An 18,878-nucleotide genomic window follows, 5' to 3' on the forward strand; every position below is an offset into this window, starting at 1 on the left:
AGTTACAACGTCATCACTGAAATGAAGAACAAAAAGAGGTTTGTGATCAAAATCACGCATTCTATACCAACTTCACTTACAAACGTAAATGGAGAATGCAGCTTTACAACAGATCGCTTTTCAACAGATTACTTAGTCACACCACTGTGTTACATTTAGGTGCACAATGTGGGTAACTCAGGGTTGATGAAACTTTGAAGTTGATGGCCACTAGCCCAGGTTAACTCACTAATTGTTATGATCATTCGCAATAGTTTGAGTGCTTTAAGTAGGTTTTTTAATGAATGAGATTATCGCTTCAAATGTAGATGAGTAATTTCTTAAATAAGACAGCCATTAAGCACATGTATAAATGTTTTCCTGATTCAGTCCTGAAATTGTAAAACAAACTAAAACACCCCCTTTTCCATTTCTTCCCTTATCCCACCTTCCTCATTAAGATGAAATTTACGTATTCCTTCAAATGGCAACTGCAGACATCTCTGTAGCAGCCAGGGCTGCGGAGAACAACGATGAGCTGCAGGAGCTGCCAAACTGATGAGTAAACTATCAAACCATCACCTACGCTGGGCTTACGATGCAGACATATCCAGAAAGTAACTCCTGCACATGTCTCAGATTGGTGTACGTTTGAATCATCGTCTTATAACTCTGTAAGACAGGAAACCTTTAAATCATGGAAACTCTTTTGCTCTAACTATAAAGGCACATTTTGCCTTTGGCAGTAGAAAAAAAAAGGGGGGAATCTATAAAGGGAAGAACTGACCAGTAGAAAAGGAGCCCATGCTCTATGCTCTAACTCTGAAAATCAGACTTTTCATATCCCAAGGTCCAATTCCTGCCTCCACTCCCACCCAGTAAGATACCAATGAATGTCATTGTTCCATAACAATCTTTGATGTATATTTCACGCATCCAAGAAAAAACATAGTCTTACCTAGAAATATCCATATAAGCCAGGCAATTAGGAACTGGATACACATCAAGGTGAACAAGTTCTAGGGGAAAAAAATACATATAATAACAAAAGCAGTGATAAAGATTTGCACCTAAATGACTGTTCCATAAGAATTACTTTAAGAGTTAACACCGAGACATTTCAGAGCAAGTCAATAATCTAAAAAATTTCTGAAGATCTGGACCCCTGTGAACCCAGTTCTGTTTCTTTATTAGGTCTTAGTACATTTGCTCTAGTACATTGTACTTGCTATGACAGAAACTGTATAACTGATCAGAGAGGAGAAACTGGAGGATTTTAAAAGTTTAACGGCAAATTCTCATTTTTCCATTTTTGTCACAGAGCTGTAACTTCACCTCTGCTGCCCTCCGCCCAGAAGAGTCAGTCACAAATCTGCTCTACTTTTTTTCACTGGTCACTAGTGGTACAGACACGGGAAGGAAAACTCCCCACTCTGGAACAGCAAGTTACAGGATACCACAGAATCCTCTAGGTCATGGTAAGATCCAGAGTATTTTTCAACACATTACATGAGCCTTCGCATGCCTGTGGAGTTCCCAGTTGCAGGCAGCCTTACAGACCTTTCATAGCACCTTGACTACTGCTAACAATGTTACTACTGAAGCAATCAAAATACAGTTCATAACCTAAGGTTTTTAGGTAGCTAATACTTAGTATTAAGGTTAAAAAAAAAATGCCAGACATTTATTTAAGCCTACAGAAAAATGCACTAAAATGAAACTGTACCCAGCATCACAGTTTCTTTGGAAAATGAGACTAAAGCAAGGTGGATGAGAGTGCAAAGAGAGGATAACCAGGAGAAACAGGAAGACCAAATAGGCAGTTCATTGCAAGATATAGGTTGACTTGGATTCTCAGCCCACATTGAGCAGCACATGCTTAGATTATGTTAACTTTTCTTAGCTACAAAGATCCTGGCATGAATACTTAATGAAGGCATAGGCTTGGATATCACTAAGATGACAGCCTTTTAAAGGCAGTTCAGACTGTTCATCAAATTCATAGCTCTCTGAGCTTGCATTTTCTTTATTCCATACTGAACTACTCCAAGCAATAAAAATGGTAGTGCAAACTGAGTATTTTAAGTAATAGCAGTTTCCAGAGACAGAGCAAACAGATCCAATAAATGAAACCCAGGAGTTATTCACCTGGCATTATTTTTATTATCAAATACAAATGAAGTTACTCATGGATTTTGTAGCTTTCTGCCCAGAGTAGGGAGCAAGAAGTAGTAGTGGAAAATATACATTGTTTTGATTTGTCTCGCAAATGGCCACTTGTTCAAACTTTCTCAATGCAGGGAGAAGCAGTTAATTTCTTATTGGCCTTAGTAAAGCAACACAATAATAAACCAAAACAAATGACTCACTGAAATACCCTCTCTACTGACACAGAGAAGAATTTCAGCCCAAACTGTAAGGTTTTCACAGTTTTCAGATCTCAAAATCAGTAGCCCAGCATTATTTGAAAGTCACTTCTGAAGCCCAGAATTGCCAGTAGCATGACACAGTACATGTGAAACCCTTTTATCCAGGGTAATGTCAAGAGCGTCCTGATTATGTGCACTGCACTCCACAAGCATCCCAGAGAGAACTAGGTATGAAAACAGAAGTCAGATGATAACACCACAGCTGCCCTGAAAACACACTCACCATTCGAGGAAGCATACAGTGCTTTGAGAAAATATCCACTGATTTTGAGGGTTACCAGTTGATTCCTTTCACAGTGTAATACTTCAACATTGTTAAAAACTGTTGCATCCAGCTCCCCAAGTCTGTTGTCTCTCAGATCTAGTTGGGTCACGTGATGCAGAAAATCTACTTCATCGGCCTCCAATCTCCTAATTGAATTCAATCTTGCAGACAAAAAAAAAAAGATTAACTGTAGTTATGTGGCAGGTTCCTGCTGACAAACCAAATCAGCTGCACTGGATTAAACTAGCATACCTTCAGGTTCTGATCAAGGTTGATTTTTAATATTTTCCCCCTTGTTATGGTATTCGAAAACAGGATGGATCCACTCTGTTGCTTTATCCATCATGACAAAGGAATGATGACACCAGGCTCCTTTCTAAACTACTTTGAAAACTACTTATGAAAAGCTCTGCAAGAAACTAAGTATTATTGTTACTGTGTCTATAAAAATAAAAGATGATCTGTCTGTTATTTGTGCCCAATAGCTTGGAAAAGAACAAAACCTCTACAGTTCCTGCTGCTCTGTCATGAGCATGTGCTGGAAAAGTCTGCACATATTGGAGACTCTTGCCTTACTGAAAGGCCAAATTGAGATTTATGAATTCCTATACATTTGCTTCTCGCCTCTTCACATTTCACAGCGAGCAAAGTCAGAGACCTAAAAATGGGTGTTGAATGAAAACAAAGCAAAAACCCAAGACAAGTGGGTCTGTCAGATAAAGAGAACGGATTTTAATCACATCTTCACCGCAGTGCATTGACACTGCCAATACTCAGCAAGTTACACCTGAGTGAGATTATCTATAACCCAACAATGTTTGAGACTGCAGAGCACTCCAAAGAGTTCAAATTCCCAGCTCTGAACAGAACACTAAAATCAGTATACTAACTTCCGTTTGTCCACTAAGCCAGTTGAGGATAAGCTGAGCAAGGATAAGGATAAATATCTACAGTTCTGCTGTTGCTCTTGCTTTTGAAGAGTTGCCCTCTGTGTAACAGTTGTACTTCCAGAGTAGCTTCATCTTTCAGATAGAAGCTTTTTGGGTTAGGGACTATCATCTATATTATATTAACACTGCAGCAACAAGAACTGCAGGAATCACCAATGTTCCAAGTTCTGTTTTGTTTGAGCTTTTGGTGCAAACATTATTTCCCCCAAAACTCATCCTCCTACCTTCTGACCCCCCTAAATGCTTCCACTTCCTCAGAGAAGAGTGCTAAGTCACGGCAAGTGCTGCAAGTTATGTAACACCACCAGAAACATAGTTCAGTGAACTAACACAAGAGATTCATACCCGGGGGCTATTCTGACAGCCAAGGAGAAGCCATTTCAAAATCAATAATTCAGGCTTACTTATTCTTCCCCTTTTCCTAATACCTACCTTAGATCCACATGTTTAATATGAGGCATCCTTTTCAACACCTGTAGGTTCAGGGTATCCATGCAGTTTCCTGACATACAAAGCTTATCCATGGCAGTGAGCTTCTCCAGAACCCCCGGAATGTCAGTGAACTCATTGAAGGACAGACTCACGTAGCTGAGCTGATGCATATGCTCCAATTCATCAGGAAGGGACTGGAGAAAGTTGCCATCCAGCAAAAATGTCTGCAAGCTATTAGAAGTGGGGGAGGGGAAGGGAGAGTGAAGAAAGCGAATGACCTGTTAAATCACATTTCCTTCTTATAAATACACAAATCTGCTGCAGTTACAGTGACATACAATATAAAAAAGGGCAGCAGAAAGAAAAACATTAAAGAATAATGCTTTAACATCTGCTACCGAAGATATCCACCAAATAATTAAAAGCTTTGGCAACTATGAAATGTAGGCTGTGTTAGACAGTTGTATCTTCAAACACCCCCAGAACTGCAACTTGTATCACAGCTGAAGCACATAAGCAATGAAGTTTAAAGATTTTCTTCACCATGAAAGTGACCCTTGTGTCAAATGCTGAGGACTGGAAGAGCTTCGAAGCACAAAGAGTGCTTTCCCTCCATCCACAACTGCTTCCATATGGATCTACAAGCCAGTCTGCTGTGAGAAAACCCAGTAAGTTTAAACTGTTTCTCATAGCAAGAGTATGTAGTCATGAAACTGCTTGTTGCTTTTATTATCAGGCTGTGTATGTTAGGTTTTAAGAGAGTACTTGCTTGTGCATCTCGCCTACAACTGCTGGAATGCTTCTGAGGGCATTGCAGGACACGTTGAGTTCAGTCAGAGTTGGGATACTGCAGACTGCCAGTGGGAAGTCTCCTAAATTATTATTGGAAAGGTTAAGGCTCTTCAACTTTGTGAATCTAAAAGGAGATAAGAAAAAATAAAAGGAAACAAGTAAGTAGTTGCCTTGCAATAATTACTACAAGGCAAGTTTGGTTATATAAATGCAAATCACATGAATTTTTAGCTTATATGCTTAGAATAACCAGGGAAACTACTAGACACTCAAGTTCAACACCCCTTGTAAGAAATGTTCTTACTCACATCAAGCTAGCATAAAGAAACAGGCCCTCCTGAACAACACATTAAATATATTTTCCAGTGAGTGTAACAAAGAACAAAACTCTTGCTGTTCTTATGATATATGCCACTTCTGTGGCATCTCACCCTGTACTAAAGCACTGCTGTTTTTCTGAATGCAATTTTCACTAGTAAAACTACCATTGTGATGCAGGTTACAAGGTGCAGGAAATTCTCAGCCTATTTGAACACTAAATTTTTGTAGTGCTGCTCAGGTCCAGTCAAGTTTGCCTTTCAACCAAAAGTTCTCATTAGAATAGACTGGTTTGAATACAACTAGGAAATGTGCTGAATTAAAACAGAATTTAGCAAAGCTTCTGTAGTGACAGAGGCAAATTCTTATGCTCTTGATTAAGTGCAATGTCAAAGCTTGCACAGGTGTCAAAATTCTGTCCTTGACATGCCACAGAACTCTTAAAAGCCTCTTGGTTTATCACATCAGCCAACAAAGCAACTTGCATCTGTTTGCCTTATTAAAAATGACCAAAACCATTTGAACAAAAATCCCAAGAAGGGGACAATCCAATTAGCCAGCCTGCGTGTTCAGCAACATTATTACGGTTGCCTGACAACCACTGGGAGGTATGCCTAAAGGCAAGTAAAAGGATGAATGAAAAGATCTGTGTTAGATTCTCATAGACGGGAGGAAGTTTCTTTTCTGGCACAGGACATTTTATTTGGACTTAATTTTCCCTTCATTAAGGCTCAAGTCCTTTATTTGCATGAGCAGGCTTTTATATAACTTGGCAATGGAAGCAAAACTGCACCTACAAGTGCTGCTATTCCACATGAAAGTAATCTCCAACAGCATGTGCCTGTGCATCCATAGCCTCCGCATCACCCTAGCACATTCTTACCTCAGAGAACTTTGTCCTCCAACCAGAAAACATACACAGAAAATGCATCAAGCATGAAAAGCTTAAAGAGTTTTAACAACAAAGACTTAAAAATCCCTAGTAGCTACTGCAATCAACTTGCACACACCTTTAGTATCATCTAAATCAAACTCATGTCACTGACCAAAACTCAGTGTGAAAATGTAACCAGCACCTTCCTATCGTATTTCAATGAAGGTTGTTGAGCCCCAAAGACAGGTTGTGAACACACATAACATTTACACGTTTGCAGCAAGCAAGGGAATGCTGTACTCTCTATTGGTATTTTGGTGCAACCATGGCAGAAGAAAAAAAAAATGGAAATATCACTGCCAGAGTTATCACAGATTTTGAACACCCTGTGCCACGCTGGAGGCAGAAGTATGGAACAGAGATGGAGGCTTAAGTAAATCTTGCAATCAAATTAGTGCTGCAGGGGAAAAAATGCTACTGTACAGAAACAATGACTAATCTATCTCTAAAGGGAGAACTGTAAACTAAAAAGGAGGCTAGGGTAAGCCAGATGATATTAGTAAGGGCTGCTAGCCAGAAAAAAAAAAAAAAGAAGTATGTTTTAAATACCACACCTTCACGTTCTTCTATTTTGAGAGAAGGGGCTCTAAAAATCTTAATCCTAGAACTGAAACACACAATCTCACATTTATCTTGAAGACAACTGTAGATTTAGGCCACAGATATACTGCCTTGAAATTTGGGGTGTTTCTACAGTGGAACAGCTGTCCCACATCTTCCTCAAAGTTAACTGCAAATACAAAGAAGAGTGTTCCAAGTAGTGGACTCTGAGGTTTTTAGAATTATTTCTTTTCCAGTATTTAGGTAAGTACAAAACTAGTAGTAAAGACTAAGGGCATATTAAGTCAAAATAATTAAGCTGCTGGAGAAACACCAAAATGTAACCTTTCAAATTTTCAAGTCAACCATGAAAAAAGATTGAACTCATTTAACAATCACACCAAGGCTACAGCCTTTACCTGTGCCACTCTGTAGTCTCAAAAGGATAGTCTCAGGGATTTTGTACACTTAACAATCTAGCAGAAGATTTCAAATACAATCTTGAGATAAAATTACAGAAGATCAGAATAATGGAGGAAAGAGGACTGGGGCAGTGGGTGGCAAAGGAAGCTAAGAAATACAATGACTAACAGCAATGCAGTGTTCAGCTTCAAGTTTTTCTGCACGCATTCCTGTTTAACTGTCCTAGGTCAAAGCAGAGGCAGGGGGAATCTTCCCTCCCCAGTGCATCTGTATTACATCTCTACTACCCTAATGTATGTTGTAATGTGTGCTTATTAATGGTCTTCTGTGAGTAATCTAATTACGAAGGACACAAATGGAACTGGTTAACAGTTCCTTGCAATGTGTAAGATGAGCGAGTACATCCAGTATTGGATAACCCATACAAAAGCCGAACAATGCACACAGAAGCGTACATCAAAAAATCCACAAATTAAAGTTCATTGTTAAACCACATTTAAGAAATGCTGAAAGACAGACACCACAAGTTAAGAGATTAATATAAGACATCTGTCCGGAAAGAGATATTTTCTTCCTTTCTTATAAACACATTCATTCACAAAATGCTAAAGCCACATTTCTTCTCATGGAGCACTGTCAAGTACAGAACATTACTGAGCCAAACTAGTAGGCGTTTGCTCAAAGTTAAGATTTAAGTCTACCTCTCATCTTTGGCCACTCGCTTCCAACTATCCACATCACAAATGGGCTGGTGCACCTCCATTACAGAGGACTGCCATGCTGTACATTTAAGATGCTGAATTGTTTATAGCGCTTCTTATATCTACACAGGTTTACAGTCAGTCATGCCAGTATCACTTGTAGCATCAATATACATAAGGTAGGAGATAAGTATTCTACAGACAAGTTTTCTGTTGCTGCTGAGTTCACAAAGTGTCAGGCTTCAAATAGATTTTACAGAGCAACACCTTTACTGTTTTCTCACATCCAAATCTTTACTCCTATCAGAAGCAGGGACATGCATCAATGCTGCCCATGTGGCATTGCTAGAAAGAAGAAAGGGCATAAAATTGCTCGTTTGAGGCATGACAGTATAATAGCCTCATATCAAGTTCACACACATACTTTCCTTCCTCTTTTCCCTTCTTCCCTGATTCCAGACTTGTTATTTGTTAAAAAAGTCAACCTGGAGAACAACATCTCTCCAGGTACTATGCTCAGTTAGCTTATAAAGCTTTCTGTTATAATGACCAAAATATAATCACTCATTTCTCTGAGTAAAAATAGCCCTACTTTAGGATGGAGCAAAATGTTGACATGTCAAAGCTTGGGTTTAAACATGCAATATGACTGAACACTAATTGCCGTAATTGAGCCAAAAACTGCCCACTTACTTAATCTCAAAGCTGCCACATCAGGAGTGGCTTTAGTTTGACATACGCAAAATGAAGAGAGGGAATAACAAGACAAGTTTGTATCGCAGCAAAGCAATGAACTGACTGACGTGCTAATTTCAAATTCAGATCTACCCAATGTGAACAGCAGAGGAATTTCCATTACACAGTACAGCACTTGTGTTCCACTATGTTTGGAGTGAGGGGAATAGTATATTCAAACTGGTCATACCCCATCACTGAAATGCAGCCATAATAGACTCATCCGACGAAACTGGTCTTGCTGTACTCTTACCAAAAACAATTAAAAAGTAGTATTTTACTACACCTAAAAGAGAAGACATGGTTTCATAAGGGACAGTCTGATGAAAACAATCACTTCTCCAATGTTATCTCCAGTACCTGGGCTGTTTCATGACTATGCTGTGGTTACATTTTAAAGCAGCAACACAAGCATCCCTCAGCTTCAGCACCATTTCTGAGCAGAGCGATGGCATTTACCTAGCAGTGCTGTAACAACTTTTGGAACTGAACTACCATTTACCACCTTCTTGAACACCCATTACTTTGGCCACTAACTTAATCATGAAGAGTTTCCATAAAAAACTGACACACCAATTTCCTCCTCGGAAATAAAAGGTGCAACTTATTCCCTTTTTGCAGTTGTGTCTGATTCCTCATCCATGGCCTTATTGCCTAAGGGAGCAGCTAGCCTAGTGCCAGAAATACTGTCTTAGCATTTCCCTTCCCAAAAGGTGTCATTGTAAAAGCCTTAAATTAGTAAGACAATTAAAACAATTCCAGCCCTCTTGCCCTGCTAAACTTGTCATGGCAGCTGAATAGAGGTTGACTGTTTCTGCAACAACTAGGGAGGTTCACCTGAACGCTTGCAGGTGAAGGCTTTGCCTAACTACGGTCAACAGCAGCCATCCCCACCTTGGGCACAGAAAAGTCTTTGATATGAAGAAGAGAAAGGAGGAGTTCTGCTGTTTGCCACTCCATTTCTCTGGACAGGACTCCTGTTCATCCAGACATGAAGTGGCTCACATCACACCACACAAAAACATGGAGTAAAGTCCATCTCAGGAAAGAGGGTCACTTAGTTTGAGGACAAAGATTGATTCTGGTCAACTCAGAAGAAACTTGAACAAATTTACCCATTAATTATCAGTTTCTCAAGTAGCTAAATGAATAAATGAAAACAGTTTCTCTCATTTTTTATTTCCTTCTTCCTTTCTTAAACTCTATGGGGGAAAAAGCAAAATAGAGGAAAAAGCAGACTGATAGCTGTAATTCTGGTATCTTCACTACCCTTTATGCTAACACACCCAATCATATCATTGTGATATTCCTCCCATCTACTTGCACATAAAACTATTAAAGGTAAAACAATTCTGGCATACAGACTTGAGTCTATATACCAAAATTAATTGGTAGATTGTATTAAAAAAGAAAAGGAAAAGAGACTGCACTACACAAAAAGGAATAATCTTAAATCTAGGCAGATATTTTTCAAAATATACAAATAATCACAGCCAAATTCAGACTATCTCCAAATGTAATACAACAAAAAAGCTTTTATTATATTACGTAGTTGGTAAAAGTACCATAAAGACAAGAAAACAAAATGTATGTTTTGTTACCGGAAATAATCTGAGCCTACACTCTACTCTGCAGTTCTCAACTTCTGTGCATACCTAGCACACACTGCTTCATATGGGGGGAAAGACTGTCCTCAGAGGAAGGACAAAATTCCTAGGTAAGAAAGTGAAAATATATTCTCATTCTCTACACTGGAGATTTATAACTGAAATGCAAAAGCTTTAGCTAGGGGTGGGCTTCCAAACTGAAATATAAATACATGAGAAGAAAACCCTAACTTTGGAAGCCATATCAGAAAGCAGTAGACAAATAAAATGTAGACTGATACACAATAAATGGATTCCATAAATATGTTCACTACTTGTTGAAATATTATTTGGAAGAGATGTTGCTGCACTTAGCCTTATAGTTCCATTAAAGTGAATCAAATTAATAAGTATAATTTCTGCTTTTACACTACACTATTTTTAAAAATGCTCTTTTATAGCATATATCTTACTGCAATTTATTTTTCTCATGCTACTATTAAGTTCACTGTTCCAATTTAAAAATAAAAATAAAAAAATCAATGTGTTTCCCATGTTAAACCAATTTTGCAATCTTCCCCACTTAGTGATTTGTAGACTTAATTTTACAATTGAATTTTTCTTTAATCAAATGTCACTGATTTTTCTGGGTGTTCACATGAGGGCACCTTTCTTGAAATCAGAAAAATACACAGGATTTAAGCAGAACACAGTCAAGAAGAATTGAAAAGAAAGGTTTTCTCTAACAAAACCAAACTCTTCCGTCAATGTCTTTACAAGCTGAATAAAACATAAGCAGTGAAGTTACGTAAACAACAAATTCCAAGTGTCATCTTTAGTATTATAAATATATAAAAAAATATTCCAAAGATACAGAGATGAGAAAGTAAGTGTAGCATCAGAATATAGCAAACACTAGATGGGGTTTGTTACTAGTAGACCTCTGTTTGTTATTAGCAGACCTAGGTTGCCAATAACATGCCAATTTCTCCTTCTTGCCCTACTGCTTAGATGGCTATGCTTCAGTATTTGACTTGAGTGAAAGGTGAGAAGCTAGCATAAATGTAAGGTTCCTCGGCTCCAAGACCAACAGAGTGTGAGAGAAAGCTCCCAACATCTTCCCGCACCATGAAGCATGCAATGGCACTCCATTCTTTGAATGCTTCACACATTAGCCGGGTTCATTTAAATAACATCTGAATCGTACAAAAAACCCAAACAAACCAAAACAACAAATAAACAACAAAAGACAGGAAACAAACAAACACATCCACCCCCAAACCAACAAAAAACCTTAAAAAAAAAAAAAAAAAAGCAAGTTCAAATCTTTCCCAGTGCATCTATTGGTAGTGCCCTGTGCCCCGTGGGGCCTGACAAGGGGGAAGACATATATTTGACATGTCATTAACCCATCCGATTTTCTTCACTAACCTCAGGTTCATAAAATAAAAGCAATAATCACAAGGAGTAGCTTCAATGCACTTTGAGGCCAATGAAGTAGCAGGCTGGAGACTTTCTTCCCTGCTCCTCAATCTCCAGGGACAAGCTAAGATCAACTTCCAGCAACCCTGCCTGCTGGGTTCATACTAGTTAGGTCGCTAATACTGGTTCTCCCTCGCTGTCCAAGCGTTCTTGGAACAAAGATTATATTTTCAATTACCTACGTACTACACAGTGGGTTTGTAAGGAGGTCTCAGCTTGAGGATGCCTGAAATCCTGGGTTTTCAGACAAACAGTTGAAGTTGCAAGGGATTTCAGAAACACTTGCATCGGTAATTCAGAGTCCTGTGGCCTTCTCACAACCTACAGATGCAACTTCAAATTACTGTCACTAGACCCAAAGAATTTCAGCTGAGATGCCAGGGAAGGCAGCTCATGTCTAAAGAGGCTCTGGGAGAGAAAAGCTACCAACCGATCTTAGGGTAAAAATCCATATAATCACTGTTAACGATTAACAACCACAATCAGAATAACAAATCATTCTTTAGATAAAACTGGCAAGCACAATTTTATTTATTGTTAAAACAACTTTCTGCCTTATTATATCCCCCTTTTCTTCTTTTTCTTTTTTTTCTTTTAAATCTGCAGCAGTCATACATTAAAAAACCACACACCGACAACTTACTTTTCAATATTAACAAGCAAACAGTGTTATTGATGCCAACCACTTTTTCCAAGAGCACTGACTAAAACAATTATGTATAAACATAAAGCACGCTCAGCCTGGTGAAGCAGAGCAGCAGCAAATAAAGACTATGGTTTATTCATTTGCTTCAAACCTACAGCAACAGTACTCTGCAAAATTAGCAAGTCTGTAAGCCTGAACTCTTATTAGCATTTCAACTGGGGAATCTCCTCTCTTCTTCAAAAGAGACATCCTTTCCTATAACTTTAAAAAAAGGTTTTGTGAGGGAGAACAAGTACCAACATTTGCTGCTTTTTTCAGCACAGATGCATTTTCAGATAGTTTATTTGTATACATAGTATGAAATATGTATTCCCTGATAAGCAGGAGAAAAATAGAGGTAGCTGTATATACCTTTCAACATTCAGACAGTTCAGTTATGCAACTTCACAGCTGCAGAGCATCTACAGCAATAAAATGGGTTTGAGTGCACAGTAAAGCAAGTCGAAGTGGAGCTACCACAAACAAAGTGCATCTACACCTCTGCACACTTTCACATACCATGTATTTCGCAGGACTAAACATTTTATTAGGAAATGCAATAAACTATATTATTTTAAGAAATGAAAGAAGTAACTGCATAAACAGAAATAAAATTATTTTTTTCTGCAATACATTACTGACAGTACCCACCAAGTCAGTGCATATGTCAGCATCTCATTACTATGACTCAGCTGCTTGCAAACCTACTCAGTGCATTGCTGAAAAGTTGGTATTTTCTTGTGTCTTTGACATACTTGTTTTAAAATTCAGCCTTCACGAGCATTAGTTAAATTACCACCTAGAGTTATTTATTAAAAGGAACTAGCACCAAGAGCTGCTTAGCAAGACAAATTTTCCTAGACTGCTTTGATAACCAGATTTTAATCGAACATTGTACCAGGAAGGGTAGGTATATAAATGCGAATCACAATCACAGAATATGCTGAGTTGGAAAGGACCCACAAGAACCATCAAGTCCAACCCTTAGCCCTGCACAGGAGCATTCCCAACAGTCATACTATGTGCCTGAGAGAATCATCCAAATGCTTCTTGAACTCTGCCAGGCTTGGTGCTGTGATCACTTCCCTGGGGAGCCTGTTCCAGTGCCCAAACACTGTCTGGGTAAAGAACCTTTTTCTAATATTCTACCTAAACCTCCCCTGACACAACTTCAGGCCATTCCCTTGGGTCCTGTCACTGGTCACCACAGAGAAGAGATCAGTGCCCACCCCTTCTCTTCCCTCTCACAAGGAAGTTGCAGACTACAATGCATTTGTTCACAACATGTGAGCACACGGCTATTTTGGAGCCTTAAATACCTTTACATTTGATTCACTGGTGCTGTGCCCTGTATGCAGCTGCAATTTAGCAAATCAGAATTTGGTATAAAAGCCAACAGCACCAAATCAGAACAGCAGAGATTTTGTACTTGCTTTGCAATGGTTTGAAACAACATGAGTTAGCAAAAAAAGACTTTTTGTTTATTCAGTGAAGTTTTACCTTATGTAAAACCCAAAAGATCTGAAAATGTTTTTATGAAATTGAATTAAAGAGAAAAAAAAAGTCAGACAAAACTTGTGTTCACAGGAATGACTGAGTTTCTCTTCACTTAGCACATGTTCTGATACTGGGATTCACTAGTAATTTCAAAAAGACACGGTGCTCCCCTCTTGCTCTATATCTGTGTGCTTATTCACTGCAGAAAAGCAGTCTTACAGTAGCAGTCGAGCTGGCTCAAAGATTTTTGGCAACACAAATAAAACTCAAGTTTTCCCACTCTAAGGAAAAGCCAGTACTGTGTTTCTTAGGGCAGGAAGAAAAACTGCTTGGGAGTACATTCCAGGGCCAGGCTCATGCTTTTGCTGGTGTTGGGAGGCAAAAGACAACTGATGGGGCGCCACTTTTCCTAAACCTCAGCAGGGGTTTCCAGTCAACCCTTTCCACTGGCACAGCAATGGGAACAGTGGCAGCAGCTTCCAGCTAGTCACTGTCTGGGTGATGCCACCTGTGCTGCATGAAGATAAGGCTGGAGGACATCAGCAGTGGCAAAGGAAAGGTCAGCACCAAGGGGCAGGAGTTCCTGAGGCACTGATTCTGATCCACCAAAACAGTGCCATGTAACCTCACTAATAATTTATTTTTTTTCTCCAGGAATTCACAGACCTTCCTCGTGCCTTCTTGACAAGCTCAAAGCAATGGAGGCAGAGAAGCCTATTACTCGCTGACAGAATAGGACCAGCTCACAGAAGAATCACAGCTCAAAATCAGTTCTGCACCACCTCAGATATATGCCACTTCTCCAGATTTTCCTCATGCAGAATCTCAGAAAACAGGAGTTTTACTTAGTCACCTGAACTTCTTCACTCTTATACATTCAGGCTCATGTTAGTGAGAAAAATTTTAACAGTTTATTAAGTTGTGTTCCTACAACTGCAGTACCAAGAGAACATTGAACAGAGAATGAATATTGCCCATCACAATACTTACAATGCTTTCTAATCCCAAAGAGAACTAGCTGTAGGTACACGGACAAAATATAATCAAGTATCTCCTCTACGCTTCCTGATATTTAAAAAGGAAAAATTATAAAAAGTCATTAAAATATAAGGCATTCGATATTTCTCCACGTTCACCACCTAACGTATGCTAAAATTGCACTTGCTATCTGGAGACCTATACTGACATTCACAGAACATTTAATCCAGTCAGTATTCCTCTCCAAACTGTGTTCATAAGCTCTTGGAATCACTGCCTGTTTTGTTTGTGAAGCAGACTTGCTGGGTTCATTCATCTTCCATTATGCCAATTTTTTTGTTTTCCCAGAACAAAATTGGAATTATATAAAAATATAACAGCCCACATAATCCATCTTGTATTTTTCAGTTGTTTTTCAAAGAGGAAGGGATTTAGAGATGTGGTTTAAAACATTTTGTTTGAACAGGACCATCCACAAATACAATCCTGAGGTACTCTGCAATTCAGTTGCCACTGAAATTAAAATCACAGTTTTCTATTCAGTATGGAAAACATTCATCTTTCTGAATACAGAAAGCCTGCTGATTCCACAGAACACATACATTAAATCATTCAGATCACCACTCATGCTGCTGTCTACCCATTTGTTACATCTTGGATGAGCTGCAGTGGAAAGAACAACTGGAAGGAGATAGTTACTAAGAAAAAAGAACTAGGGTTGAGCAAAGTAGAAAGAGGACAGGAACCAGGCTGAATGTATGAAATCAGGGCTTTCTTTGCTTGAGGGATAACAAAAAACTTCTTCACTTAGTCACATGCAGTACTGATCCTACCTAGAATGCCTCCCTTTGACGGGCAGCTCACCAACTCATATTCAGTCACATGAGTCAAAGGCTGAAGACCTACAGGCTGGCCTCAGCAGATAAAACCACATTCTGAAAACTGCATTTTGGATTGAAAACATCCTCCTATTTACAAGAAAAACATTAAGTTTCTTATGAAAGTGAGTCTGTTTCTAACACACAAAGTTAACCAATTTCTGAAGCATTACAGTCAGGCCAATGTTCCACAAGAGGACGTAGTGATTTTTAGGAAAGTTCCTGCAGATCATAGCTCCAAGGACAGAGGAAGACCAGTAGAACCACTTACCTCTGTAATTCACTAAGCGCTCTACTTGTGGATGGGCTGGGGTTTAGCCTCAGGAAGTTCTGTTTTAAATTGAGATGAGTGAGGTCTTGGCTATAAAACAGGTTGGCAGGCAGGTGCTCCAGGCTGCAGCATGAAAGATCCACTGAGCTTATGCGTTGTGATGCAACCTGGAAGTCAATTACAACACCAATATGTTAATACTGTACTAAAACAAGATTTCCCTCACCCCTACCAGCACAAGTTAAACTGTTTTTAAGCACAGCAGAAGTCAGTGTCAGCATACACAGCTGATCTAACACAGTGCACATAATTGCTGCAAGTTATGCCATGATCACTTGCTCGGCCTCAGTGCAATAAACCACTGATCCACAGATGGCTAGCAGGGGAAGAAGCACAAAGCCTTGTCAAACCATAATAAGTGAAATGGATTAATTTTCATCAATGAAGTCATGCGATACTTTACAACCAGAAAAAAAATACGGTATTTGACATAAACTTTATTTTAGTCCTTTGCTTGGCAGTCAGCACCCTGTCTTGGTTTCAAGGGTCGAAAGCAGATATTCGATGGTTGAAGAAAAGAGTTATTCCCTTTACATCTTATTGGAGGAAAAAAAACCATCACAACGGCAGCATCAAAGCACAGAGCACTCTTCTCAATAAATTAGAAGACTTGTCTAGGAGTGATAAAAATGTGACACAAACAAAACTGAGATTTGGAGGTTTAACATTATTTTCTAGAAAGGGGGAGGTAAAACAAACACCGTCTCTAGAGGCTAAAAAAATCACACCATCTAGCGCTACATAGAGTAGGGCATCATTCCAAAAAGACCTATAGGCAACTACTTCAAGTAACAACAACTCTGCCCCTTACCAAATCTCTAGGATACACGAGTGAACTACATCTTGCTGCTTTACTAATTTACTAGACTTAAAAAAAAAAAGTGCCAAAGCAAAACCAAAACCAAACCCAACACTACAATGCAGAATTCTTATATTTTTCTGTCCAATATTATTAAAAATATCCTTTCATAAAGTAGTGTTGTGGAGCTAGCTATATGACAAAGCCCACCACACAGTAACGCAAGGAGGATGTGGAGATGGTGTGGGAACGAGGAGTCAAATGCTAGGAGAGGCATTTTTGGAGCAGGCATGGCTTAACTCGAAGAAGGAGAAGCAAACCACCACTAGTTTAGACTTCTAGGACTACACAAGCAGTGCTCAAATGGTTACATGTTCTGTCAGCTGCTCACTCCAAAAGAAGCTATTGTTTCATTTTGTCATTGTCACTTTTACTGGTCTCTTATGCTGGGATTCTGGATGTACAAGCACTACTTCTAAGGGGTAAAAATAGGAAAACCACACCAAAACTCATAATCAATGCCTAGTGACATAAGAGCTTCTCAACTCTGATGAAGGAGACACCACTCAACCTTCTGGGCAGAGACACAACCCTTGCCACAGAATACTCTGACACTAGAGGCATTGAGTTTTATAGACGTTAAGTGAAGAAGCTTGCCACTGAAAGGCAGGCCACAGAATTTTTTTTTCTTGTCCAATGCAAGGTACGCAGGCCTCAGGATAAGTGGTTGTTATTATAAACACATAGCAATAAGCTTCCAGAGGAACAGACGGTGCAGCGTTTTTCTCCAATGCGACCGTTAATAATCCAGTCCTCCCACATCTATTAAAATGCTTGAATTTTTGTTACTCAATTAGTTCAGTCCTTTTGTTACTGTAGCTACTATTTTTCTTCCCCTTGTAGTATGAGACAAAAATTATTCATAGGCTATACTGAGAAGTCATTTCTAAACGCTAGGTATTCAGTCTGCTGTTCACGGTGCCAGAATCTGCCCAGTATGGTACAGTTCTCATCACACTGAAAACAAAAGAGATGAAAAAGTGCTGACACCCACTAAATTAAAAAGGAGAATGTTTAGTTTCAGGTGTAATGCTTATATACACTGTTGCTCCAACTACTTTTTTGGAATAAGTGGTCTGAACAGCAATAAGCAACCCAGCAGTGCTTAACAAGGCATGTTACTCTAAAAATATCTAAAGTTCCAGAACTGGTAACTCTGAGTGTTGAATCATGACAACACAACCAAACAAAATCAAATATCCAAATTATACTGTTGCCTTAAAAAAGGATGCAAATTATTTCTTAAAATCATCAAGCCCTGTGAAATAATCTAGTTAAAGGCAGTTTTGTTTTTTACAGGTTGTATGTTCTGGTTATTTTTTGTTTAACTTTTTTTAAGGAACGCTCTAATGCAAAGAATTTAATTAATATTTTCATGTAATTGACAAATACTGAATGATGCCTCTACCAGAGAGATAACTGTAAAAGTTAAAAACACATTCTAAAAGGTGTTAGTTCTGGAATCAACTGTAATTTTATCAAAGTCTTCTTGTTACCAAACAGTACTCTAAGAACCAACTTGTGAATTGTTACAAGATAGGCTCATATAAACACACAGTTATTCTCACAGGCAGGGATAGACTTTGCTCTTCTTATTGCTCAATACTGCTCTATAACAAATTCCTGCAGAATAGAAGACGATGGAAAACAAAGAAGAGCGACAAAGAAGAACATCATTTTAATAATACTTTCTTTCGTTCACCCATCAGAAACTTTCACTAGTTGAAGTTGAATATTGAAATTCTGAAATTACATTGTTTTTAAACAACAAAGGGATATTTCAATCTTGCAACTGTCTTCAATTGACTTACGTGCAGCAAAACTGTGCATGTGTGTTTGCTATTGTTTATTAAGAGCAAAGACTTTTTTCTAAAAGGTGATACAGTTTTTTTAATAAAGCACTGGGTTTCCCTGACTCACTGGGAAATCACTGTAAAGATAAGCTGCTAAAGGGCAAGAAAACACTGAGTAGAATATCCCTCACATTCAAAGAATAAAAAGCATCTGGAGAAATGGACATTATCTGCAGAAAGTAGGGTTTCCACTGAAAGAAAGAAAGAAAGAAAGAAAGAAAGAAAGAAAGA

The 18,878-nt window shown here is 38.7% G+C and overlaps 1 protein-coding gene across 1 annotated transcript in view; it reads right to left on the reverse strand.

Annotated features, from left to right (window-relative positions):
• The window catches only part of PHLPP1 (PH domain and leucine rich repeat protein phosphatase 1), a 133,830-nt gene that overhangs the window by 30,311 nt on the left and 84,641 nt on the right, over positions 1-18,878 (reverse strand). Inside the window, exons 4-8 of the mRNA XM_051799354.1 lie at positions 15,876-16,042; positions 4,825-4,971; positions 4,056-4,286; positions 2,632-2,834; positions 938-998 (exon numbers count right to left, since the gene is read on the reverse strand). Coding sequence (XP_051655314.1) covers positions 938-998; positions 2,632-2,834; positions 4,056-4,286; positions 4,825-4,971; positions 15,876-16,042 — 809 coding nt within the window. The remainder of the gene's footprint in view (positions 1-937; positions 999-2,631; positions 2,835-4,055; positions 4,287-4,824; positions 4,972-15,875; positions 16,043-18,878) is intronic.

This window comes from Manacus candei, unplaced genomic scaffold (genome assembly GCF_025592945.1).
Source record: "Manacus candei isolate 608988 ecotype Guabito, Panama unplaced genomic scaffold, ASM2559294v1 h1tg000049l, whole genome shotgun sequence".
NCBI lineage: Eukaryota > Metazoa > Chordata > Aves > Passeriformes > Pipridae > Manacus > Manacus candei.